This window comes from Dipodomys merriami, unplaced genomic scaffold (assembly GCF_024711535.1).
Source record: "Dipodomys merriami isolate MVZ:Mamm:240054 unplaced genomic scaffold, mDipMer1.0.p SCAF_84, whole genome shotgun sequence".
NCBI classification, from domain to species: Eukaryota; Metazoa; Chordata; class Mammalia; order Rodentia; family Heteromyidae; genus Dipodomys; species Dipodomys merriami.
Genome location: NW_027206446.1, coordinates 5,890,659 through 5,917,186, shown reverse-complemented (window position 1 = coordinate 5,917,186; position 26,528 = coordinate 5,890,659). Strand labels below are relative to the sequence as shown.

The 26,528-nt window shown below is 46.4% G+C and overlaps 4 protein-coding genes across 4 annotated transcripts; 3 read left to right on the top strand and 1 right to left on the bottom strand.

Moving 5' to 3' along the window:
* Positions 1 to 1,602, bottom strand: LOC138820099 (PRAME family member 8-like). The gene has a single exon (XM_070011745.1). The coding sequence runs from the start codon at positions 1,600 to 1,602 to the stop codon at positions 1 to 3; it is 1,602 nt and encodes a 533-aa protein (XP_069867846.1).
* Positions 1,603 to 6,503: 4,901 nt separating this feature from the next.
* LOC138820097 (PRAME family member 12-like) lies at positions 6,504 to 7,931 on the top strand. The gene has a single exon (XM_070011744.1). It carries the CDS (start codon positions 6,504 to 6,506, stop codon positions 7,929 to 7,931), a length of 1,428 nt encoding a protein of 475 aa, XP_069867845.1.
* Positions 7,932 to 14,496: 6,565 nt separating this feature from the next.
* On the top strand, positions 14,497 to 15,975 carry LOC138820096 (PRAME family member 12-like). Its single transcript, XM_070011743.1, has one exon. It carries the CDS (start codon positions 14,497 to 14,499, stop codon positions 15,973 to 15,975), a length of 1,479 nt encoding a protein of 492 aa, XP_069867844.1.
* Positions 15,976 to 22,502: 6,527 nt separating this feature from the next.
* Positions 22,503 to 23,981, top strand: LOC138820095 (PRAME family member 12-like). The gene has a single exon (XM_070011742.1). It carries the CDS (start codon positions 22,503 to 22,505, stop codon positions 23,979 to 23,981), a length of 1,479 nt encoding a protein of 492 aa, XP_069867843.1.
* Positions 23,982 to 26,528: the final 2,547 nt, after the last annotated feature.

Sequence of the window (26,528 nt, the reverse complement as noted above, 5' to 3'; positions counted from 1 at the left end):
CTACACAGACAGAGCAGAAAGGCTGGGAAGCCCCTCCTCTGTGAGCACCCAGGAACCATCCGGGCCCAGGCTGTAGAACTGGCACTTGTTCTGGTGATGACAGAAATCAGTACAGATTTGGACCCTCTGGGTTGGCCCCAGGTCTCTCAATACCTGCCCCAAGCTTGCCAGAACCAGGGCAAGTCTCTCAGGGTCGATGTTCTCTAGCCCCCACTCCTGAGGGTGGTAGCTCTCCAGAGGGGCAGGATAGAGGCCTCGGCTTAAGTGGCCCAACCTGGCCGTGTGGCTCAGGAGGTTGTACAGGGCAGCCATGGAGATGTGGTTCCCATAAACACTGAAGACGCGGAGCTGGGAGCACTGGCTCAGGCCCGGCAGGATGGCCGAGAGATGGGCATCCGTGAAGGCACAGTCCTCCAGGGCCAGGGTCTCCAGGGTGCTGGCCATGTGCTCCAGCAGGTCTCGCAGGGACTCAGGACTCGAGTTATCCATGAACAAACTGGTCAGTTGCAGGTGCTGGAGCTGCCTGGTGCAGGGAGCCTGGGACAGACACCTCAAGTCGGCCTCCTGCAGTGCACAGGCGCTCAGAGACAAGGCCTTCAAAGGCCCCAGGCTCCTGAGGACGGCGGGCAGCTTTCCATAAAGGAAGAGGACTTCGTGCACATGAAGCTCCTGGAGATGCTGCAGCTGGCCCAGATGGGCCCCAATTTTCCAGGAATACCAAGAGTTCTTTTGGCTGGCAGTGTAGAAGTCGGCACGCATCTTGGAGAGCTTCAGGAGGTGAAGGTTCTTCATCTGGCTGAGATAAGGGGCAAAGATCTTCATAGTCTCTCGATTCCAGAATTCACTCACCACCAGTTCCTGGATGGAGTCCAGCCTCACCACATGCAGAGCCTTCTGGATTTCAGAGATGGAGTCAGATGAAATCTGCAGCTTCCTGGAGCACAGCTGAACTCTTTCTCTCCTCTCCCTGGCCCAGTTGAGCAGGTGGGCTTGGAGAGCATCCTGGGTGCCATGTTTGATGGTCAGATCCATGGTGATCATCAAGGGCTGCTCTTCAGTCATCCCTGAGCAGTGGCTCTCTGTTGGCTTGTCAGTCAGGATGTCTGGAGAAGAGATACGGGCCATTGAAGGGTACCCCCATGTCCAGATGTTGGGGTGCTCCTTCTGCAGACTGAGCACTTGCAGTTTCCACTGACTGGGGCGCTCCTTCTTGGCCAGTAGCAGATCGAGCCCATCCAGGACAGCCTTGAAGGTTTCCAGGTCTGGAGACTCTGCCAGGTCCCCCAGGGGGAGGCAGCGGAAGGGCCAGGCCTGGACCAGGGCCTTCAGCACCTCTGTGTGGGCCCTGGCATAGACCTCCATGAAGAGTGAAGGGAAGACCAGTACTGGCAGAGTCTCCATGGCAGAGATGGCCCAGGATGGGTTGCTCAGTAGGCTTTGCATGGCCAGATGCTGGAAAGAGGGTGGGTTCCTGAGGCTCATCTTGATGGATGAGATGTGGATCAGAAGTGGGCCAGTTGTGAGGGGCTCTCTGCCTCCCAGCACGGCCAGGCACCCACTGCAGACTCCAGAGCACTCTGCTTCTTTCTGGACCCTGGGCATCTTTATAATCCAACCCCACCCTCAGCACTGCAGATCCACCAATCAGAGGGCAGCCTCTGATGGGATTTCTGAGACACACCCAGCACACCTGGAAAGGTGCCACCTTGCAGATTAATTCAAACTAGGATTCCGGGACAAAACCAATGGCCCTATAGACTGGACCCACTCAGTCAAGCTTCTCTTTCAAATCTGAAATAAAATGGACACAGAGACTTCCCTCCCTTATATCTTGTTCCCTCCAGACATTTCCAATGTTACTCTGCCCTGAGCCAGCAAAAGGCTCAAAGAATATCACTCAGTCCAACCTTATAGCATTCACAACGAGTTCTACAAATTTCTTATTTCTTTCCCTTTTTTCTTTCCCTCTTTCCCTCCTTCCTTCTTTTTATTCTGTCTTTTTCCCTTTTTCTTTCTTTCCTTTCCATCCTCCTTTCTTCACTTCCTTCCTTCCTTTCTTCCTGTCTGCCTTCTCTTATGTCACCCTCCGTCCTCCTTCCCTCCCTCCCTCTCTCTCCTCTCTCTCTCTTTTTTCTCTGTCTCCCCCCCCTCTCCCTCCCTGTCTCTCTCCTTATATGAAGGTACTCAGGGCCTCTTGTTTTGACTTGGCTTTTTCCCTCAGGGCTGAGGCATACCACTCAAGCCACAGCTCCACGTCTATTTCTTGGTGGGTTTACTGGAGGCAAGAATCCCTTGGACTCATCTGTGTTGCTGGCTTTGAATCATGAACCTCAGAGTTCAGCCTCCTGAGTGCGTATGAGTACAGGTGTGATACACGCGACAGCAGCAGCTAATTTTCTTTTGAGTGACAAGACAAAGAGGCCCTCCCTCTTTCTAAGATTTTAACAGACAACCACAACTGGCACAAAAAAAACCTGAAACAAGCCAGCATCAAGGTCCAACATACATAGATCTAATTTTGCTGAAAAGATGTTGTGTAGGGGAATTGCCATCAAATACTGAATACTCCCTCATGAGAACATTAAATCTATTTCTTAAGCTCATGTGTACTCTTGGATGAGAATTCTCAGTAGTTAAACTGTAGTCACTGCGATTTGATGAAACATGACTTGAGAATAAGAAATATTCACCTCCTGTTCACCTAGCACACCAAAAAGAAGGAAGGCAGGAAGGAAAGAAAGGAGAGGAGGGGTGTAGGAGGGACGGAGGGAGGGAAGAAGGAAGGAAGGAAGGAAGGAAAGAAGGAAGGAAGGAAAGAAGGAAGGAAGGAAGGAAAGAAGGAAGGAAGGAAAGAAGGAAGGAAGGAAGGAAGTGAGGGAGGGATGAAGGGAGGGAGACAGGGAGGGAGAGAGGGAGAGAGAGGGAGGGAGGGAGGGAGAGAGGAAAGGAGGGAAAAAGAAAGAATATTGACTTAAACAGGACTTTGGTGGCTCACACCTTTAATTCTCCTAGTCAGGAAGACTAGATGTCAGGATGGCAGTTCAAAGCCAGTCTGACCAGAAGGTCGTTGAGAAGCTTTCTGTTAACCTTTAAATTTAATTGTGAAGATGATATACAGAAGGATTACAATTTGAGTACATTTCCTTTAAAACGGTGTCCTTCATTCCTTCCACTTTTTCTCCTTCCCACTGACCTCCCCTCCAAAGTGTAAAGTTCATTTCCCACCATTTCCACGCTTCCCCATCCTCTCCCAAATGAGATAAATGTGCATACAAGACAAAGGCACAGAAATAAAAAACAACAAAAAGAGGCAAAAAAGAAAAGAAAAATGAAATAAAAGGAACAGAGAATGCAATAAAATCGGGCTAGCTTCCATTTCTTAGAGTTCATTTTGATTAGCATCATTTTATATGATCCCATCATGCAAATTGAACCCTTGTGATCCTTTTCTAAGCATATCCTCCTTTCTTCTCACTGTGTGAGTATTTACAAGGCTGTTTGATTAATCATGTCCAAGTCTTTTACTATCCTTTGGATTTACCATAGATTTATATGCACATTTGAATGATAACAAATGAGGGAAACCGTGCATTCTGTTTCTTTGGGTCTGGCTTACTTTACTTAGTGTAATTTTCTCAAAGTCTTCCATTTCCACATGAGTAGGGAAATAAAATTCTTTCTAATGGAAGCATAAAGTTCCATGGGATATATATACCACATTTCCCTCATTCATTTATCCACTGAGGGACAACTGGATTGGCTCCATATCTTAGCTAGGGTATCAGTGCCGCAGAAATCAGGGTTGTGCTGTTTTAATGTGGCCTGATTTGGGCCATTTGCATAAGAATGAAGTTTTATGGATGGTTAGTTGGGGAACCTCCATACTGCCTTCCTTAGTAGTTACACAAGTCTACATTCCCCACCAACATTTGTAGTATTGTTCCCTTTTGGCCATATCCTCAACATCATCTTTTATTGATAGGGATTTTTGGATGTTTTTTTTTGTTTGTTTGTTTTTTGATAGTAGCCATTCTAATTGGGATGAGGTAGAATCTCAAAGTTGATTTGATTTGTATTCCTTTTATAGCTAGGAATGTGGAACACTTCTTCATGTGTCTATGGGCCATTCATGTTTGTTTTTCATAGAAATCACTCTTTAAATCTCTAGCGGGCTAGTCATTACTTTGAGATTTTGTTTTTGGTAGGGTTAATTTGTTTAGCTGTACTTACATTTTAGATAGGAGGCTCTAGTCAGATGAAATGCAAGTAAAGATGTTATCCCATTCTGTGGGCTATTTGTCTTGCTACTGTGTCCTTTGCCATGCAGAAGCTCTTCAGCTTTTTCAGTTCCATTCATCTAGTTATTATTTAACTTGTGGTGATTCTGGGTCTTTATTTAGGAGTTTTGGCCTATACCAAGGAGCCTTCCTGCTTCTCCTATCCCTTCCAGTAATATTTCCAGGGGGTCTGGTGTTCCATTGATGTCTGTGATCTAATGGGAACTGACTCTTGTGCGATGTGTTATGGAAGGATCTAACTTCAGTTTTCTGCATGTGGATAGCCAAAACTGCCAGCACTATTTGTGGCACAGGCTGTCTATCTTCCATCCTGTGTTTCTACTTCCATTCTGATCTTTTCAATGAACCACTTCTTCTGCAACAATATATTATTCACTCTCCATGAGTTATAGAGATTTTATGATGACTGGTTGGTGTGTGAGTGTGTGTGTGTGTGTGTGTTTGGTCAATAATGGTGGGGTGAACTCTGGGCCTGGGCACCGTCCCTCACCTCTTCAGGTCAAGGCTAGCACCCTACCACTTGAGCCACAGAGCTACTTATGGCTTTTTTCTGTTTATGTGGTGCTGAGGAATGGAACCCAGGGCCTCATGCATGCAAGGTAAGTGCTCTACCACTGAGCCACCTTCCCAGCCCATGATGACTGTTTATATTGAACTATAATAATACAGCATGTGGTCTGACAGAATGCTGGGAATAATTTTAATATTTCAGAACTTGTGCAGACTTTCTGCACAGACTTATATGTTATTTGTTTTGGAAAATATTCCATGTGCTTCTCAGAAAAATATGTATTCTGATGATGCCTGGTCAAATATTCTGTAGATGTCTGTGAAGTCTAGTCAGTCAATGCAGATATTTAGGGGATTTAGTTCTGAGGTTTTTCTGTTACACTTTATGGGTTCATTTATCCAGTGAAACAGTGGTATGTTAAAATCACCAACAATTACTATTTTTGATTCTATGGGGTTTTTTTAGGTCATATAGTATTAGTTTGATGAAGTTGGGTGCTCTGGTATTGGTGAATAGATATTTAGAATTGTTAGAAACTTCTAGAAGAGATCCCTTTATTAGTTTGTAATGCCCTTTGTCTCTTCTAATTTTAAATTGAAATCTATTTTTTCTGATATTATTATTGCTACTCCAACCTGTTTATGGGAGCAATATTCTTGAAAGGATTTATTCCAGTCTTTCACATTCAAAATGTTTGTTTTTCTTGGCAAGATGTGTCTTGCACATGGATAGATCTTGCTCTTTTATCCTACTAGTGAATCTATGTCATTGAATTAAAGAGTTAAGTCTATTAACATTGAGAGTGAGGACTAGGAAGTGTTGGGTAATCCTGCCATGTTATCCACCTTTTTAGGGACTCTGCCTTGACATTTCTCACTGTATTTCTCTGGTTTTCTGATCAACAGCCATATCTCTGCCATGACTTAGATTCCTATCTTCAATAAACTTCACAGAAAAAAAGAGGAAAGTACTGTTTTGGTTCAAATGTTGGAGCAAAAGCATTGAGGAAAAGAAGCTCAAAGACACTGGCCATGCCCTCAATTCAAGTTGTGAGATGAACAATAAAAAAAAGACAGGAAGGAAGGAAGTAAGGAATGAAGGAACGAACCAACGAACAAATGAATGAATGAAGAAAGGAAGGAACAAAGGAAGGAAGGAAAGAAAGAATGAGGGAAAAAGGAAGGAAGGAAGGAGGAAGGGAGGGAGGGAAATAATTTTCTAGAGAAAAGTTTGTGCATGCTATAAGATTGGGCTGGCTGACGTTCTTGGAACTTTTGCAGGCTCAAGGCAGTGAAATATCTGTGGAAATTTCTCAAAGGGATAAAAAATAAGCACAGAAAATGTGTGTGTAGGTTTGTGTGTGTGTGTGTATGTGTGTGTGTGTTACACATTTGAAATGGAAGTTGGGCCCAGTGGGTCCTGCCTATAATCCTATCAGTCTGAGTAGAATCTCTGTTTAAATTAATCTAGACCATTAGACTCAGCAGAGGTGTCGTGGGTGTTACTCAGAAATCCCATCAGAATCTGCTCTCCCATTGGTAGATACACAGAGGGGAGGGTGGGACTGGGGTATAAAGATGCCAAAGGGCCAGAGAAGAGCAGAAGCCTGGAGTCTGCCTTGAGTGCCTAGCCCTGCTGGGATTCAGAGAGTCCTGCACACCTGGTCCACATCTGCTCCACTTCTGGCCTTGAAGATGAGCCACAGGACCCCACCCTCGCTCCAGTATCTGGCCATGCAGAGCCTGCTCAGCAATCAGGCCCTGGCCATCTCTGCCCTGGAGGATCTACCGGTGTTGCTGTTCCCTTCGCTGTTCGTGGAGCTCTATGCCAGGGCCCACACAGATGTGCTGAAGGCCCTGGTGCAGGCCTGGCCCTTCTCCTGCCTCCCCCTGGGTGACCTGGCAGAGTCTCCAGACCTGGAAACCTTCAAGGCTGTCCTGGATGGGCTCAATCTGCTTCTGGCCAAGAAGGAGCGCCCCAGTCAGTGGATACTGCAAGTTCTCGACCTGTGGAATGAGCACCCAAAGATCTGGATACAGGGCTACCCTTCAATGGCCCAAATCTCTTATCCAGATGTCCTGACTGACAAACCAACAGAGAGCTGTGGTTCAATGATGACTGAAGAGCAGCCCTTGATTTTATTCATGGACCTGACCATCAAACATGGCACCCAGGATGCTCTCCAAGCCCACCTGCTCCAGTGGGCCAGGGAGAGGGGAGAACGAGTCCAGCTGTGCTCCAGGAAGCTGCGAATTCTGTCTGGCTCCATCTCTGAAATCCAGAAGGCTCTGCGTGTGGTGAGGCTGGACTCCATCCAGGAGCTAAAGGTGAATAAATTCTGGCATCGAGAAACCATGAAAAAAGTTGTCCCTTGCCTAAGTCAGATGAAGAACCTTCGCATCCTCCAATTCTCCAGGATGAGACTGACTGTCACTTGCAGACACAAGAATTTCTCATATTCCTACAAATATGCTGTACATCTGGGACAGCTGTATCATCTGCAGGAGCTGTATGTGCACGACGTCTTCTTCCTTTATGGACGACTGCCCACCATCCTCAGGAACCTCACCCTTTTGAAGACCTTGTCTCTGAGTTCGTGTCCACTGAACGAGGCTGACTTGTGGTTCCTGTCCCAGTGTCCCTGCTCCAGGCAACTCAAGCACCTGCGTCTGAGGAATTCGCCCCTGGACAACTTCAGTCCTGAGCCCCTGAGAGCCCTACTGGAGCATGAGGCCGGCACCCTGGAAACCCTGGCCCTGGAGGACTGTGCCATCACAGATTCCCAGCTCTTGTGCATGCTGCCGGCCCTGAGCCAATGCTCCCAGCTCAGCTTCTTCAGTTTCTATGGAAACCACATCTCCATTTCTATCCTGCAGAGCCTCCTGAGCCACACAGCCAGACTGGACTGTTTGAGACAAGGGATCTATCCTGCCCCTCTGGAGTGCTACCCCCATCATGAACGGTGGGTAGGGGACTTCGAACCTGAGAGATTTGCCCAGGTTCAGGTTCAGTTGGAGCAGTCATTGAGAGACATGGAGACTACTCAGAAGGTCCAGATCTGTATCGATTTCTGTCATCATCACAAATACTGGACCTTTTACACCCTGGGGTCTGATGGCTAATGGGTGGTCACCATCAAGAATCATCCTGGCCTTTCTGCTCTGCCTCTGTAGTCAGGAGCCTCTCCTGGGCTCTCATCTGAGCACTCCAAAATGAAAGTTGGGGTTGGGATTGTGGCTCAGTGATAGAGCGCTCACCTGCCTTGCAGGAAGCCCTTGTTTGATTCATCAGTACCACATACACAGAAAAAGTTGGAAGTGGAACTGTTGTTCATGTGGCAGAGTATTAACCTTAAGAAAAGAAGCTCAGAGACAGTGTCTAGGTCCTTCAAGTCATAGGACTGGCAAAAATAAGAAATAAAAAACAAAATGAAAGATCTGACATAAGAGCATTCTCCTGGAGCACCGACCCCAACACTCAGAATGGATGGAAGAGAGAGAACCTCTGTTTCTGGACTTTTCATTTCAAGCATAACTATGTTGGGCTACATGGGCACACATTATCAGGAATCTGTAGTGGATTCAGCCTGGAAAGAACTGGACCATGACCTTGTTTTTCTAAATGATTGTGACCAACTGGCTCATGTTCTAGGGCAGTCCTTGACTGTTCACAATTTGCTGTATTAATGAATCAATAAAGTCATTTCCAAAATAATACAGATAATGTTATTATTTCTCAGCACCAAAGTGTACAGTTTTCTGAGAGGAGACTGCCACGTGGTTCAGGAAGAAGGGAGTTCATTGGGGAGAGCCCATCTTGTGGCTTTCATGATCTGTTGGTGTGCACAGAGCCAACTGAGGGCAGGCACGAGGGGCTATGGCTACCAATGTAGAAGTGACCTATTAGCATAGGGTCCTCCCAGTACTCCCAGGTACATCAGTTACCTGGGTTTATAGTGGTGGGCAGGGACTTCTAGGTTGGTCTGCCTGCTGTCCCTTGGGGATAACAAAGGGTTGGAGAAGAGAGAAGAGAAGGGTCCATTGTTCCCTGAGCAGGCTTATCATTCCAAACTTTTGATAGTTAAAAAGGAGCACCAAATCTCTATAGCTACTTCCTGCTAGCAGGTGGAGTTAAGCTTGGGGATAGAAGGCAGAGGTGTCATGTGGTCCAGGAGGAGGCAGCAGTAACCCTTCCTGGGTGGTGAACACATGTAAGCATCCTTGGCTGAAATCTGAAAGAAGTCTTATGAGGCAGAGACTGAACAGTAAGTTAAAACATTACTGGAGGGCACACAAACACAGAGGGACCGGCAGCCATCCAGTCACAGTGGAAAGGGCAAACGGTGGATGATCTGGCAAGTCCCTTTCTCTTGAAATCCAGGTGGCCCTGTGACTGGTGGATCAGTCCCCTGACTACTTCTGACTGATTAATATCCAGCAACTGCATAGGGGAGAGCTAAATGGACTGGTTATAATAACCACTCCGAAGCTAGGGCTGGATTGCAGTGGTTAAGATCCCAGTGGGAGGCCTTGATCTTACTGTAACTGGACTATAGATACCTGGACTACAGATGTTTGCATGACAGAGTATGTATGGGAGACCCCTTATAAGTAGACATAGAAGGTATCAAGGTCAAGAGTGTAAGTTCCTGTCCACTTACAAGAAAGACGGGTATGGGCATTAAATAGGCATACTTATAAATATTTTCTTTTGACCTCCTGCCTCTGGTGAGTTTTGAAGGGCAAGCACAGAGTGACTCCATTTAGCATCTCGCACCATCCACCCTCATCTGTGCAGTTTTTTCCAAGTGTCTCGGGGTAGACCTCATCACCAGGACTAGCTCTGTCCTGGGGGTCTAGCAGATCTTTTCTGGCTAGGTGCTGAGATGGCATGTCCCATGGTGTTCTGTGCTCATCCTGGGCCGAGCTATCTTCCCTGCAGTCCAGTTGCAAAGCATTGAGGGGGAAAAAACCCCACAATCATCATGTCTCCATCCACCCAGACCAGGGCTTTCATTCTGGAGAAGGAACTGGAATTGAGCGATGAAATTCCAGGCACGGAAAGGCAGAAGAGGAGGAAGAAGATCATTGAAGCTTCAGCTCAGCGGGGACTCCGGCTGGCAGCTTACATGACAATAGTGCAGGCAGATGATGTGTTGTGGGTGACAAGCCTTATTATGCCGCAGTGGCCACTGTGTCCCTCTCCTTCTTTCAGACTCCCCTGGAGGTCTGGGGAGCATGCCCACAGACTCTGCAGCTGTGGTTCTCATCAGCAGAAAAACACGAGCTGTAAAACATGTTTGGTTATCTGCCCGTCCACATCCAGTGCTGTGACCTCATCCAGGAGAATGAGGCTCCAGGGAGGGAATCTTCCCGTTACTTTTAGAAACTTCACTGCAGCAAAAGGATGAATCAGTGAATGCAGCCCCAGGGTTGGGCCAGTAAAGGGGAACCAGTCTGCCAGCCCAGTAGCAAGGACTCCACCAGAGTCACCGGGACCTCACACCCTCCAAATTCCACATGGGGGGGAGGTCCCACAACTCCAGTCTGGCTGACCCACCCAGAACTTCAGTCGCCAAAGGCTGTATGAGAAATGAAAGGAACTTCCAAGAGCTGGTGGCTCATGTCTGTAATCCTAGCTACTCAGGAAACTGAGAGATGAGGATCTCAGTTCCAAGCCAGCCTGGGCGGCAAAGTCCATGAGACTCTTATCTTCAACAAACCACTAGATTACTGCAAGTGGTCCTGTGGCTCAAGAGGCGGAATGGGAGCCTTGAGCAATAGAGCTCAGGGACTGCACCCAGGCCCTGTGATAAAGTCTTATTGAAGGAATGAGCTCCAGTGTATTATCTCAGGTGCATCCAGATGTCAGGCTAGACCCCAGGTGTGCATGGACATGCTTGACACAGGCTGGAAAATGGGACCTCAGCCTGGCCATCCACATTCTATTGTAGGCCTAACCTGTAGGGGGCACTGAGGCTGAGCTGTGAGGCAGGAAAGGGTTAGGAGGTTGGAATGCCAGAAGGCTGAGAATTGGACCCCCAGAAAGTCAGCCAAGACAAGACAGATGGAGAGCTGTGTGAACCGTACAAAGCTTGAGACTTTGGAAGTAAGATCACTCCCTTCTGCTCCCTAAAGATAAGGCAGCCAATATTCTCTATGCGCACCTACCTTATCTTCTGTCCACATCTGCAATCATCGCCCCTGTACAGAACCAAAGTAAACTCTACCTCCTTGCTCAGAATGTATAAAAGCCTAATTCCAGCCCCATCTACTTGCACAATCTCCAATCCCACAGTAAGGTTGCTACCCCTCACTGTTGCTCAATAAATTCTCCAGCATGTTTCTTCTGTTCTCCTCCACCAGCAAGGAAACAAGTAGAAGGAAAGAAAGAAAGAAAGAAAGAAAGAAAGAAAGAAAGAAAGAAAGAAAGAAAGAAAGAAAGAAAGAAAGAAAGAAGAAAGGAACTAGCCTCCATGGGTAGCTATAGTTCAAACCACAAAGTAATGTCCTCACCCTGACTGCTTGTAAATGGCCTGACCCCAGCAGGCGGTGGGATTCACCCCAAATCAGGGAACTTGGCAGTCAGAGGTCACTCAGGGCTTAGGGATTTCTGGGTTATGCAGCCATAGTATTTGGGCAAAGACTGTAATGGCAAGCTCACATAGAGATGGAAGGCTCTGATTCCAGCAAGCTGAGGGCCAGAGAGGAAGGAAAGCGTTGGTAACACCACCTTAACTGCAGGACCACAGGGCTGAACACTTCCAGCCAGTGGACTTACATTGGCTGCCTAAACCTCAGTGCAGAGTACAGACAAGATCAAACAGACAAATGAACCAGGGCCTGGAAAGGTCAACAATGCACAGTAACAGTTGTCTCTTGAACAGCAAAGAAGAAAGACAAAAGAAAGAAGGATGTCAACAAACTGTGAGAGGCCATGTATAAAAATAAGCTCAAACAGCTCAATGATTTGAGGAACAAAATATAAGATAAGAGAAGATGGAGATATAATCCTAGCTACTCAGGATGCCCAGATCTGATGATTGAGATTCAAAGCCAGCCTGGGCAGGAAAGTGTCTGAGACTCTAACCACCAGAAAACTGGAAGTGGTACTTTGGATTTACCGTACATTTATAGGCACATTTGAATGATAACAAATAAGGGAAAACATGCATTCTGTTTCTTTGGGTCTGGCTTACTTTACTTAGTGTAATTTTCTCAAAGTCTTCCATTTCCACATGAGTAGGGAAATAACATTCTTTCTGATGGAAGCATAAAGTTCCATGGCATATATATATACCACATTTTCTTCATTCATTTATCCACTGAGGAGAAACTGGGTTGGCTCCATATCTTAGCTAGGGTATCAGTGCCGCAGAGATCAGGGTTGTGCTGTTTTAATGTGACCTGGTTTGGGCCATTTGCATAAGAATGAAGTTTTATGGTTGGTTAGTTGGAGAACCTCCATACTGCCTTCCTTAGTAGTTACACAAGTCTACATTCCCCACCAACATTTGTAGTATTGTTCCCTCTTGGCTATATCCTCAACATCATCTGTTATTGTTAGGGATTTTTGGATGATTTTTTTGTTTGTTTGTTTTTTGATAGTAGCCATTCTAATTGGGATGAGGTAGAATCTCAATGTTGATTTGATTTGTATTTCTTTTATGGCTAGGGATGTGGAACAACTCCTCATGTGTTTATGGGCCATTCATGTTTCTTTTTCATAGAAATCACTCTTTAAATCTCTAGCTGGCTAGTCATTACTTTGAGATTTTGTTTTTGGTAGGTTTAATTTGTTTAGCTGTACTTATATTTTAGATAGGAGGCACTAGTCAGATGAAATGCAAGTAAAGATTTTATCCCATTCTGTGGGCTATTTGTCTTGCTACTGTGTCCTTTGCTGTGCAGAAGCTCTTCAGTTTTTTCAGTTCCATTCATCTAGTTATTATTTAACTTGTGGTGATTCTGGATCTTTATTTAGGAAGTTTTGGCCTATGCCAAGGAGCCTTCCTGCTTCTCCTATCCCTTCCAGTAATATTTCCAGGGGGTCTGGTGTTCCATTGACTTCCCAGCCCATGATGACTGTTTATATTGAACTATAATAATACAGCATGTGGTCTGACAGAATGCTGGGAATAATTTTAGTATTTCAGAACTTGTGCAGACTTTCTGCACAGACTTACATATTATTTGTTTTGGAAAATATTCCATGTGCTTCTCAGAAAAATATGTATTCTGATGATGCCTGGTCAAATATTCTGTAGATGTCTGTGAAGTCTAGTCAGTCAATGCAGATATTTAGGGGATTTAGTTCTGAGGTTTTTCTGTTACACTTTATGGGTTCATTTATCCAGTGAAACAGTGGTATGTTAAAATCACCAACAATTACTATTTTTGATTCTATCGGGTTTTTTTAGGTCCTGTAGTTTTAGTTTGATGAAGTTGGGTGCTCTGATATTGGTGAATAGATATTTAGAATTGTTAGAAACTTCTAGAAGAGATCCCTTTATTAGTTTGTAATGCCCTTTGTCTCTTCTAATTTTAAATTGAAATCTATTTTTCTGATATTATTATTGCTACTCCAACCTGTTTATGGGAGCAATTTTCTTGAAAAGTTTTATTCCAGTCTTTCACATTCAAAATGTTTGTTTTTCTTGGCAAGATGTGTCTTGCACATGGATAGATCTTGCTCTTTTATCCTACTAGTGAATCTATGTCATTGAATTAAAGAGTTAAGTCTATTAACATTGAGAGTGAGGACTAGGAAGTGTTTGGTAATCCTGCCATGTTATCCACCTTTTTAGGGACTCTGCCTTGACATTTCTCACTGTATTTCTCTGCTTTTCTGATAAACAGCCATATCTCTGCCATGACTTATATTCCTATCTTCAATGAACTCCACAGAAAAAAGAAGAAAGTACTGTTTTGGTTCAAATGTTGGAGCAAAAGCATTGAGGAAAAGAAGCTCAAGGACACTGGCCATGCCCTCAATTCAAGTTGTGAGATGAACAATAAAAAAAACACAGGAAGGAAGGAAGGAAGGAAGGAAGGAAGGAAGGAAGGAAGGAAGGAAGGAAGGAAGGAAGGAAGGAAGGGAGGGAGGGAGGAAGGGATGGAGGGAGGGAAGGAGGGAGGAAGGGAGGGAAGTAGGAAGGGAGGGACGGACGGAGGGAGGGAGGGAGGGAGGGAAATAATTTTCTAGAGAAGTGTTTGTTGATGCTATCAGATTGGGCTGGCTGATGTTCTTGGAACTTTTGCAGGCTCAAGGTAGTGAAATATCTGTGGAAATTTCTCAAAGGGTTAACAAATAAGGGCCAAAGTGTGTGAGTGTGTAAGTGTGTGAGTGTGTGTGTGTGTGTGTGTGTGTGTGTGTGTTACACATTTGAAATGGAAGCTGGGCCCAGTGGGTCCTGCCTATAATCTTATCACTCTGAGTAGAATCTCTCTTTCAAGTAATCTAGATTGTTAGACCCAGCCAGGGTGTGGTGGGTGTTACTCAGAAATCCCATCAGAATCTGCTCTCCCATTGGTAGATACACAGAGGGGAGGGTGGGACTGGGGTATAAAGATGCCAAAGGGCCAGAGAAGAGCAGAGGCCTTGAGTCTGCCTTGAGTGCTTAGCCCTGCTGGGATTCAGAGAGTCCTGCACACCTGGTCCACATCTGCTCCACTTCTGGCCTTGAAGATGAGCGACAGGACCCCACCCTCGCTCCAGTATCTGGCCATGCAGAGCCTGCTGAGCAACCAGGCCCTGGCCATCTCTGCCCTGGACGATCTACCGGTGTTGCTGTTCCCTTCGCTGTTCGTGGAGGTCTATGCCAGGGCCCACACAGAGATGCTGAAGGCCCTGGTGCAGGCCTGGCCCTTCTCCTGCCTCCCCCTGGGGGACCTGGCAGAGTCTCCAGACCTGGAAACCTTCAGCGCTGTCCTGGATGGGCTCCATCTGCTACTGGCCAAGAAAGAGCGCCCCAGTCAGTGGAAACTGCAAGTTCTCGACCTGCGGAATGAGCACCCCAACATCTGGATAGAGGGCTACCCTTCAATGGCCCGAGTCGCTTATCCAGATGTCCTGACTGACAAGCCAGCAGAGAGCTGTCGTTTAATGATGACTGAAGAGCAGCCCTTGATTTTACTCATGGACCTGACCATCAAAGATGGCGCCCAGGATGTTCTCCAAGCCCGCCTGCTCCAGTGGGCCAGGGAGAGGGGAGAACGAGTCCAGCTGTGCTCCAGGAAGCTGCTGATCCTGTCTGACTCCATCTCTGAAATCCAGAAGGCTCTGCGTGTGGTGAGGCTGGACTCCATCCAGGAGCTAAAGGTGAATAAATTCTGGCATCGAGAAACCATGAAAAAAGTTGTCCCTTACCTAAGTCAGATGAAGAACCTTCGCATCCTCCAATTCTCCAGGATGAGAGTCAACGTCACTTGCAGATACAAGAATTTCTCATATTCCTGCAAATACGCTGTACATCTGGGACAGCTGCAGCATCTGCAGGAGCTGTATGTGCACAAAGTCTTCTTCCTTTATGGACAGCTGCCCACCATCCTCAGGAACCTCACCCTTTTGAAGACCTTGTCTCTGAGTTCGTGTCCACTGAACGAGGCTGACTTGTGGTTCCTGTCCCAGTGTCCCTGCTCCAGGCAGCTCAAGCACCTGCGTCTGAGGAGTTTGCCCCTGGACAACTTCAGTCCTGAGCCCCTGAGAGCCCTACTGGAGCACGGGGCCGGCACCCTGGAGACCCTGGCCCTGGAGGACTGTGCCATCACGGATCCCCAGCTCTTGTGCATGCTGCCCGCCCTGAGCCAGTGCTCCCACCTCAGCTTCTTCAGTTTCTATGGAAACGACATCTCCATTTCTGTCCTGCAGAGCCTCCTGAGCCACACAGCCAGACTGAGCTGTTTGAGACAAGGGATCTATCCTGCCCCTCTGGAGTGCTACCCCCATCATGAACGGTGGGTAGGGGACTTCGAACCTGAGAGATTTGCCCAGGTTCAGGCTCAGTTGGAGCAGTCAATGAGAGACATGGGGACTCCTCAGAAGGTCCAGATCTGTATCGGTTTCTGTCATCATTACAAATACTGGACGTTTTACACCCTGGGGCCTGATGGCTACTGGGTCATCTCTATCGAGAATCTTCCTCGCCTTTCTGCTCTGCCTCTGTAGTCAGGAGCCTTTCCTGGGCTCTCATCTGAACACTCCAAAATGAAAGTTGGGGTTGGGATTGTGGCTCAGTGGTAGAGCACTTACCTGGCTTACACGAAGCCCTTGTTTGTTTCATCAGTACCACATACACAGAAAAAGTTGGAAGTGGAACTGTTGTTCATGTGGCAGAGTATTAACCTTAAGCAAAAGAAGCTCAGAGACAGTGTCTAGGTCCTTATTTAAAGTCATTGGGCTGGAAAAAATTAAGAAAGAAAAAGACAAAATGAAAGATCTGACATATGAGCATTCTCCAGGAGCACTGTCCCCAACATTCAAAATGGGTGAAAGAGAGAGAACCTCTGTTTCTGGACTTTTCATTTCAATCATAACTATGTTGGGCTACATGGGCACACATTATCAGGAATCTGTAGTGGATTCAGCCTGGAAAGAACTGGACCATTACCTTGTTTTTCTAAATGATTGTGACCAACTGGCTCATGTTCTAGGGCAGTCCTTGACTGTTCACAATTTGCTGTATTAATGAATCAATAAAGTCATTTCCAAAATAATACAGATAATGTTATTATTTCTCAGCACCAAAGTGTACAGTTTTCTGAGAGGAGACTGCCACGTGGTTCAGGAAGAAGGGAGTACATTGGGGAGAGTCCATCTTGTGGCTTTCATGATCTGTTGGTGTGCACAGAGCCAACTGAGGGCAGGCACGAGGGGCTATGGCTACCAATGTAGAAGTGACCTATTAGCCAGGATCCTCCCAGTACTCCCAGGTACACCAGTTACCTGGGTTTATAGTGGTGGGCAGGGACTTCTAGGTTGGTCTGCCTGCTGTCCCTTGGGGATAACAAAGGGTTGGAGAAGAGGGAAGAGAAGGGTCCATTGTTCCCTGAGCAGGCTTACCATTCCAAACTTTTGATAGTTAAAAAGGAGCACCAAATCTCTATAGCTACTTCCTGCTAGCAGGTGGAGTTAAGCTTGGGGATAGAAGGCAGAGGTGTCATGTGGTCCAGGAGGAGGCAGCAGTAACCCTTCCTGGGTGGTGAACACATGTAAGCATCCTTGGCTGAAATCTGAAAGAAGTCTTATGAGGCAGAGACTGAACAGTAAGTTAAAACATTACTGGAGGGCACACAAACACAGAGGGACCGGCAGCCATCCAGTCACAGTGGAAAGGGCAAACGGTGGATGATCTGGCAAGTCCCTCTCTCTTGCAATGCAGGTGGCCCTGTGACTGGTGGATCAGTCCCCTGACTATTTCTGACTGATTAATATCCAGCAACTGCATAGGGGAGAGCTAAATGGACTGGTTATAATAACCACTCCGAAGCTAGGGCTGGATTGCAGTGGTTAAGATCCCAGTGGGAGGCCTTGATCTTACTGTAACTGGACTATAGATACCTGGATTACAGATGTTTGCACTACAGAGTATGTATGGGAGACCCCTTATAAGTAGACATAGAAGGTATCAAGGTCAAGAGTGTAAGTTCCTGTCCACTTACAAGAAAGACGGGTATGGGCATTAAATAGGCATACTTATAAATATTTTCTTTTGACCTCCTGGCTCTGGTGAGTTTTGAAGGGCAAGCACAGAGTGACTCCATTTAGCATCTCGCACCATCCACCCTCATCTGTGCAGTTTTTTCCAAGTGTCTCGGGGTAGACCTCATCACCAGGACTAGCTCTGTCCTGGGGGTCTAGCAGATCTTTTCTGGCTAGGTGCTGAGATGGCATGTCCCATGGTGTTCTGTGCTCATCCTGGGCCGAGCTATCTTCCCTGCAGTCCAGTTGCAAAGCGTTGAGGGGGAAAAACCCCACAATCATCATGTCTCCATCCACCCAGACCAGGGCTTTCATTCTGGAGAAGGAACTGGAATTGAGCGATGAAATTCCAGGCACGGAAAGGCAGAAGAGGAGGAAGAAGATCATTGAAGCTTCAGCTCAGCGGGGACTCCGGCTGGCAGCTTACATGACAATAGTGCAGGCAGATGATGTGTTGTGGGTGACAAGCCTTATTATGCCGCAGTGGCCACTGTGTCCCTCTCCTTCTTTCAGACTCCCCTGGAGGTCTGGGGAGCATGCCCTCAGACTCTGCAGCTGAGGTTCTCATCAGCAGAAAAACACGAGCTGTAAAACATGTTTGGTTATCTGCCCATCCACATCCAGTGCTGTGACCTCATCCAGGAGAATGAGGCTCCAGGGAGGGAATCTTCCCGTTACTTTTAGAAACTTCACTGCAGCAAAAGGATGAATCAGTGAATGCAGCCCCAGGGTTGGGCCAGTAAAGGGGAACCAGTCTGCCAGCCCAGTAGCAAGGACTCCACCAGAGTCACCGGGACCTCACACCCTCCAAATTCCACATGGGGGGGAGGTCCCACAACTCCAGTCTGGCTGACCCACCCAGAACTTCAGTCGCCAAAGGCTGTATGAGAAATGAAAGGAACTTCCAAGAGCTGGTGGCTCATGTCTGTAATCCTAGCTACTCAGGAAACTGAGAGATGAGGATCTCAGTTCCAAGCCAGCCTGGGCGGCAAAGTCCATGAGACTCTTATCTTCAACAAACCACTAGATTACTGCAAGTGGTCCTGTGGCTCAAGAGGCGGAATGGGAGCCTTGAGCAATAGAGCTCAGGGACTGCACCCAGGCCCTGTGATAAAGTCTTATTGAAGGAATGAGCTCCAGTGTATTATCTCAGGTGCATCCAGATGTCAGGCTAGACCCCAGGTGTGCATGGACATGCTTGACACAGGCTGGAAAATGGGACCTCAGCCTGGCCATCCACATTCTATTGTAGGCCTAACCTGTAGGGGGCACTGAGGCTGAGCTGTGAGGCAGGAAAGGGTTAGGAGGTTGGAATGCCAGAAGGCTGAGAATTGGACCCCCAGAAAGTCAGCCAAGACAAGACAGATGGAGAGCTGTGTGAACCGTACAAAGCTTGAGACTTTGGAAGTAAGATCACTCCCTTCTGCTCCCTAAAGATAAGGCAGCCAATATTCTCTATGCGCACCTACCTTATCTTCTGTCCACATCTGCAATCATCGCCCCTGTACAGAACCAAAGTAAACTCTACCTCCTTGCTCAGAATGTATAAAAGCCTAATTCCAGCCCCATCTACTTGCACAATCTCCAATCCCACAGTAAGGTTGCTACCCCTCACTGTTGCTCAATATATTCTCCAGCATGTTTCTTCTGTTCTCCTCCACCAGCAAGGAAACAAGTAGAAGGAAAGAAAGAAAGAAAGAAAGAAAGAAAGAAAGAAAGAAAGAAAGAAAGAAAGAAAGAAAGAAAGAAAGAAAGAAAGAAAGAAAGAAGAAAGGAACTAGCCTCCATGGGTAGCTATAGTTCAAACCACAAAGTAATGTCCTCACCCTGACTGCTTGTAAATGGCCTGACCCCAGCAGGCGGTGGGATTCACCCCAAATCAGGGAACTTGGCAGTCAGAGGTCACTCAGGGCTTAGGGATTTCTGGGTTATGCAGCCATAGTATTTGGGCAAAGACTGTAATGGCAAGCTCACATAGAGATGGAAGGCTCTGATTCCAGCAAGCTGAGGGCCAGAGAGGAAGGAAAGCGTTGGTAACACCACCTTAACTGCAGGACCACAGGGCTGAACACTTCCAGCCAGTGGACTTACATTGGCTGCCTAAACCTCAGTGCAGAGTACAGACAAGATCAAACAGACAAATGAACCAGGGCCTGGAAAGGTCAACAATGCACAGTAACAGTTGTCTCTTGAACAGCAAAGAAGAAAGACAAAAGAAAGAAGGATGTCAACAAACTGTGAGAGGCCATGTATAAAAATAAGCTCAAACAGCTCAATGATTTGAGGAACAAAATATAAGATAAGAGAAGATGGAGATATAATCCTAGCTACCCAGGATGCCCAGATCTGATGATTGAGATTCAAAGCCAGCCTGGGCAGGAAAGTGTCTGAGACTCTAACCACCAGAAAACTGGAAGTGGTACTTTGGATTTACCGTACATTTATAGGCACATTTGAATGATAACAAATAAGGGAAAACATGCATTCTGTTTCTTTGGGTCTGGCTTACTTTACTTAGTGTAATTTTCTCAAAGTCTTCCATTTCCACATGAGTAGGGAAATAACATTCTTTCTGATGGAAGCATAAAGTTCCATGGCATATATATATACCACATTTTCTTCATTCATTTATCCACTGAGGAGAAACTGGGTTGGCTCCATATCTTAGCTAGGGTATCAGTGCCGCAGAGATCAGGGTTGTGCTGTTTTAATGTGACCTGGTTTGGGCCATTTGCATAAGAATGAAGTTTTATGGTTGGTTAGTTGGAGAACCTCCATACTGCCTTCCTTAGTAGTTACACAAGTCTACATTCCCCACCAACATTTGTAGTATTGTTCCCTCTTGGCTATATCCTCAACATCATCTGTTATTGTTAGGGATTTTTGGATGATTTTTTTGTTTGTTTGTTTTTTGATAGTAGCCATTCTAATTGGGATGAGGTAGAATCTCAATGTTGATTTGATTTGTATTTCTTTTATGGCTAGGGATGTGGAACAACTCCTCATGTGTTTATGGGCCATTCATGTTTCTTTTTCATAGAAATCACTCTTTAAATCTCTAGCTGGCTAGTCATTACTTTGAGATTTTGTTTTTGGTAGGTTTAATTTGTTTAGCTGTACTTATATTTTAGATAGGAGGCACTAGTCAGATGAAATGCAAGTAAAGATTTTATCCCATTCTGTGGGCTATTTGTCTTGCTACTGTGTCCTTTGCTGTGCAGAAGCTCTTCAGTTTTTTCAGTTCCATTCATCTAGTTATTATTTAACTTGTGGTGATTCTGGATCTTTATTTAGGAAGTTTTGGCCTATGCCAAGGAGCCTTCCTGCTTCTCCTATCCCTTCCAGTAATATTTCCAGGGGGTCTGGTGTTCCATTGACTTCCCAGCCCATGATGACTGTTTATATTGAACTATAATAATACAGCATGTGGTCTGACAGAATGCTGGGAATAATTTTAGTATTTCAGAACTTGTGCAGACTTTCTGCACAGACTTACATATTATTTGTTTTGGAAAATATTCCATGTGCTTCTCAGAAAAATATGTATTCTGATGATGCCTGGTCAAATATTCTGTAGATGTCTGTGAAGTCTAGTCAGTCAATGCAGATATTTAGGGGATTTAGTTCTGAGGTTTTTCTGTTACACTTTATGGGTTCATTTATCCAGTGCAACAGTGGTGTGTTAAAATCACCAACAATTACTATTTTTGATTCTATCGGGTTTTTTTAGGTCCTGTAGTTTTAGTTTGATGAAGTTGGGTGCTCTGATATTGGTGAATAGATATTTAGAATTGTTAGAAACTTCTAGAAGAGATCCCTTTATTAGTTTGTAATGCCCTTTGTCTCTTCTAATTTTAAATTGAAATCTATTTTTCTGATATTATTATTGCTACTCCAACCTGTTTATGGGAGCAATTTTCTTGAAAAGTTTTATTCCAGTCTTTCACATTCAAAATGTTTGTTTTTCTTGGCAAGATGTGTCTTGCACATGGATAGATCTTGCTCTTTTATCCTACTAGTGAATCTATGTCATTGAATTAAAGAGTTAAGTCTATTAACATTGAGAGTGAGGACTAGGAAGTGTTTGGTAATCCTGCCATGTTATCCACCTTTTCAGGGACTCTGCCTTGACATTTCTCACTGTATTTCTCTGCTTTTCTGATAAACAGCCATATCTCTGCCATGACTTATATTCCTATCTTCAATGAACTCCACAGAAAAAAGAAGAAAGTACTGTTTTGGTTCAAATGTTGGAGCAAAAGCATTGAGGAAAAGAAGCTCAAGGACACTGGCCATGCCCTCAATTCAAGTTGTGAGATGAACAATAAAAAAAACACAGGAAGGAAGGAAGGAAGGAAGGAAGGAAGGAAGGAAGGAAGGAAGGAAGGAAGGAAGGAAGGAAGGGAGGGAGGGAGGAAGGGATGGAGGGAGGGAAGGAGGGAGGAAGGGAGGGAAGTAGGAAGGGAGGGACGGACGGAGGGAGGGAGGGAGGGAGGGAAATAATTTTCTAGAGAAGTGTTTGTTGATGCTATCAGATTGGGCTGGCTGATGTTCTTGGAACTTTTGCAGGCTCAAGGTAGTGAAATATCTGTGGAAATTTCTCAAAGGGTTAACAAATAAGGGCCAAAGTGTGTGAGTGTGTAAGTGTGTGAGTGTGTGTGTGTGTGTGTGTGTGTGTGTGTGTTACACATTTGAAATGGAAGCTGGGCCCAGTGGGTCCTGCCTATAATCTTATCACTCTGAGTAGAATCTCTCTTTCAAGTAATCTAGATTGTTAGACCCAGCCAGGGTGTGGTGGGTGTTACTCAGAAATCCCATCAGAATCTGCTCTCCCATTGGTAGATACACAGAGGGGAGGGTGGGACTGGGGTATAAAGATGCCAAAGGGCCAGAGAAGAGCAGAGGCCTTGAGTCTGCCTTGAGTGCTTAGCCCTGCTGGGATTCAGAGAGTCCTGCACACCTGGTCCACATCTGCTCCACTTCTGGCCTTGAAGATGAGCGACAGGACCCCACCCTCGCTCCAGTATCTGGCCATGCAGAGCCTGCTGAGCAACCAGGCCCTGGCCATCTCTGCCCTGGACGATCTACCGGTGTTGCTGTTCCCTTCGCTGTTCGTGGAGGTCTATGCCAGGGCCCACACAGAGATGCTGAAGGCCCTGGTGCAGGCCTGGCCCTTCTCCTGCCTCCCCCTGGGGGACCTGGCAGAGTCTCCAGACCTGGAAACCTTCAGCGCTGTCCTGGATGGGCTCCATCTGCTACTGGCCAAGAAAGAGCGCCCCAGTCAGTGGAAACTGCAAGTTCTCGACCTGCGGAATGAGCACCCCAACATCTGGATAGAGGGCTACCCTTCAATGGCCCGAGTCGCTTATCCAGATGTCCTGACTGACAAGCCAGCAGAGAGCTGTCGTTTAATGATGACTGAAGAGCAGCCCTTGATTTTACTCATGGACCTGACCATCAAAGATGGCGCCCAGGATGTTCTCCAAGCCCGCCTGCTCCAGTGGGCCAGGGAGAGGGGAGAACGAGTCCAGCTGTGCTCCAGGAAGCTGCTGATTCTGTCTGACTCCATCTCTGAAATCCAGAAGGCTCTGCGTGTGGTGAGGCTGGACTCCATCCAGGAGCTAAAGGTGAATAAATTCTGGCATCGAGAAACCATGAAAAAAGTTGTCCCTTGCCTAAGTCAGATGAAGAACCTTCGCATCCTCCAATTCTCCAGGATGAGAGTCAACGTCACTTGCAGATACAAGAATTTCTCATATTCCTGCAAATACGCTGTACATCTGGGACAGCTGCAGCATCTGCAGGAGCTGTATGTGCACAAAGTCTTCTTCCTTTATGGACAGCTGCCCACCATCCTCAGGAACCTCACCCTTTTGAAGACCTTGTCTCTGAGTTCGTGTCCACTGAACGAGGCTGACTTGTGGTTCCTGTCCCAGTGTCCCTGCTCCAGGCAGCTCAAGCACCTGCGTCTGAGGAGTTTGCCCCTGGACAACTTCAGTCCTGAGCCCCTGAGAGCCCTACTGGAGCACGGGGCCGGCACCCTGGAGACCCTGGCCCTGGAGGACTGTGCCATCACGGATCCCCAGCTCTTGTGCATGCTGCCCGCCCTGAGCCAGTGCTCCCACCTCAGCTTCTTCAGTTTCTATGGAAACCACATCTCCATTTCTGTCCTTCAGAGCCTCCTGAGCCACACAGCCAGACTGAGCTGTTTGAGACAAGGGATCTATCCTGCCCCTCTGGAGTGCTACCCCCATCATGAACGGTGGGTAGGGGACTTCGAACCTGAGAGATTTGCCCAGGTTCAGGCTCAGTTGGAGCAGTCAATGAGAGACATGGGGACTACTCAGAAGGTCCAGATCTGTATCGGTTTCTGTCATCATTACAAATACTGGACATTTTACACCCTGGGGCCTGATGGCTACTGGGTCATCTCTATCGAGAATCTTCCTCGCCTTTCTGCTCTGCCTCTGTAGTCAGGAGCCTCTCCTGGGCTCTCATCTGAACACTCCAAAATGAAAGTTGGGGTTGGGATTGTGGCTCAGTGGTAGAGCACTTACCTGGCTTACACGAAGCCCTTGTTTGTTTCATCAGTACCACATACACAGAAAAAGTTGGAAGTGGAACTGTTGTTCATGTGGCAGAGTATTAACCTTAAGCAAAAGAAGCTCAGAGACAGTGTCTAGGTCCTTATTTAAAGTCATTGGGCTGGAAAAAATTAAGAAAGAAAAAGACAAAATGAAAGATCTGACATATGAGCATTCTCCAGGAGCACTGTCCCCAACATTCAAAATGGGTGAAAGAGAGAGAACCTCTGTTTCTGGACTTTTCATTTCAATCATAACTATGTTGGGCTACATGGGCACACATTATCAGGAATCTGTAGTGGATTCAGCCTGGAAAGAACTGGACCATTACCTTGTTTTTCTAAATGATTGTTAGCAACTGGATCATGTTCTAGGGCAGTCCTTGACTGTTCACAATTTACTGTATTAATGAATCAATAAAGTCATTTCCAAAAGAGTACGCAGAAGGTTATGATTTCTCAGTACCCAAGTGTACAGTTTTCTGAGAGGAGACTGCCACGTGGTTCAGGAAGAAGGGAGTTCATTGGGGAGAGCCCATCTTGTACCCTTCATGATCTGTTGGTGTGCACAGAGCCAACTTAGGGCAGGCACGAGGGGGTATGGCTACCAATGTAGAAGTGACCCATTAGCATGGGGTACTCCCAGGTACACCAGTTATCTGGGTATATGGTGCTGGGCAGAGACTTCTAGGTTGTTCTGTCTGCTGTCCCTTGGGGATACCAAAGGGTTGTGCATCCACATATGCTTTCCCCTGGAGAAGAGAGAAGAGAAGCGTCCATTGTTCCCTGAGCATGCTTAACATTCCCAACTTTTGATAGTTAAAAAGGAGCACCAAATCTCTATAGCTACTTCCTACTAGCAGGTGGAGTTAAGCTTGGGGATAAGAAGGCAGAGGTGTCATGTGGTCCAGGAGGAGGCAGCAGTAACCCTTCCTGGGTGGTGAACACATGTAAGCATCCTTGGCTGAAATCTGAAAGAAGTCTTATGAGGCAGAGACTGAACAGTAAGTCAAAACATTACTAGAGGGCACACAAACACAGAGGGACCGGCAGCCATCCAGTCACAGTGGAAAGGGCAAATGGTGGATGATCTGGCAAGTCCCTCTCTCTTGAAATCCAGGTGGCCCTGTGACTGGTGGATCAGGCCCCTGACTACTTCTGACTGATTAATATCCAGCAACTGCATAGGGGAGAGCAAAATGGACTGGTTAAGAATTACCACTCTGAAGCTATGGCTGGATTGCAGTGGTTAAGATCCCAGTGGGAGGCCTTGATCTTACGGTATCTGGACTATAGATACCTGGATTACAGATGTTTGCACTACAGAGTATGTATGGGAGACCCGGTATAAGTAGACGTAGTAGGTATCAAGGTCAAGAGTGTAAGTTCCTGTCCACTTACAAGAAAGACGGGTATGGGCATTAAATAGGCATACTTATAAATATTTTCTTTTGACCTTCTCGCTCTGGTGAGTTTTGAAGGGCAAGCACCGAGTGACTCCATTTAGGATCTCGCACCATCCACCCTCATTTATGCAGTTTTTTCCAAGTGCCTCAGGGTAGACTTTATCACCAGGACTAGCTCTGGCCCGGGGGTCTAGGAGGCCTCTTCTTACTAGGTGCTGAGATGGCATGTCCCATGGTGGATAGGGAGTGACTGGCAGATCAAGTGAGCGTCGATGCCAAGAGGCCCTTTTCATTTCCAATTGAAGCAACGAGGAGAACTTCATAAATCATTTTTAAGCAAGGCTTACCTGGAACTTATTAACAATAAAAGTTAAGTTTGACCAAAAAATATTGGTAAGAGTTGTTTATCTTTCTGTGTGTCTGACTGTAAATGTTGCAGAGGATCAAATCTGTGACAACAAATCTCAATCGTGGTCATGATGAGAGTTTAGAAACCACAACTTATGGAACTGATTAAATTTAGCTGAATATAGCCCTGTAGGTTACTAATGAAGATTGAAACCATTGTTGGCACTGTATCCACTGTACCTTACATACTCGGGGAAACAGACCTTAAACAATGGAAAATAACATTTGAGTTATAGGTGTTTATTTGGAGGACCCCAAGACTCACACTAAGTCTCTCCAACCAAAAAGAGAGAAAGGAGAATCCACACCCCCTAAACCCTCCAAGAGACCTCCAACAGCAAAACAACTGAGTAAGAGAGAATCACAGGAACAGACAGAGAAAAGAAGGGTGGGGAAGCAAGTCAACTGTGCACACTAAGAGGGACCTCCCTGTGTACACAGGGCGGGAACATGTTTCAGCACCCCAGGCCTGGACAGCGCCCTGCAGCTGCTCAGCATCTCAGCACCATCAGGGATCTGTGGGAACCCTGATGTAGAAGAGTCCCACCTGGATAGAGCAGACAGGCTGAGACCAGGAGTGCAGCACCTCCCACAGCACACTGGTCAATCTACAACCGGTCCCA

Excerpts from the sequence above, each read along its gene's own strand:
- LOC138820099 (XM_070011745.1), bottom strand. The coding sequence starts at position 1,602 with ATGCCCAGGGTCCAGAAAGAAGCAGAGTGCTCTGGAGTCTGCAGTGGG.
- LOC138820097 (XM_070011744.1), top strand. The coding sequence starts at position 6,504 with ATGAGCCACAGGACCCCACCCTCGCTCCAGTATCTGGCCATGCAGAGC.
- LOC138820096 (XM_070011743.1), top strand. The coding sequence starts at position 14,497 with ATGAGCGACAGGACCCCACCCTCGCTCCAGTATCTGGCCATGCAGAGC.
- LOC138820095 (XM_070011742.1), top strand. The coding sequence starts at position 22,503 with ATGAGCGACAGGACCCCACCCTCGCTCCAGTATCTGGCCATGCAGAGC.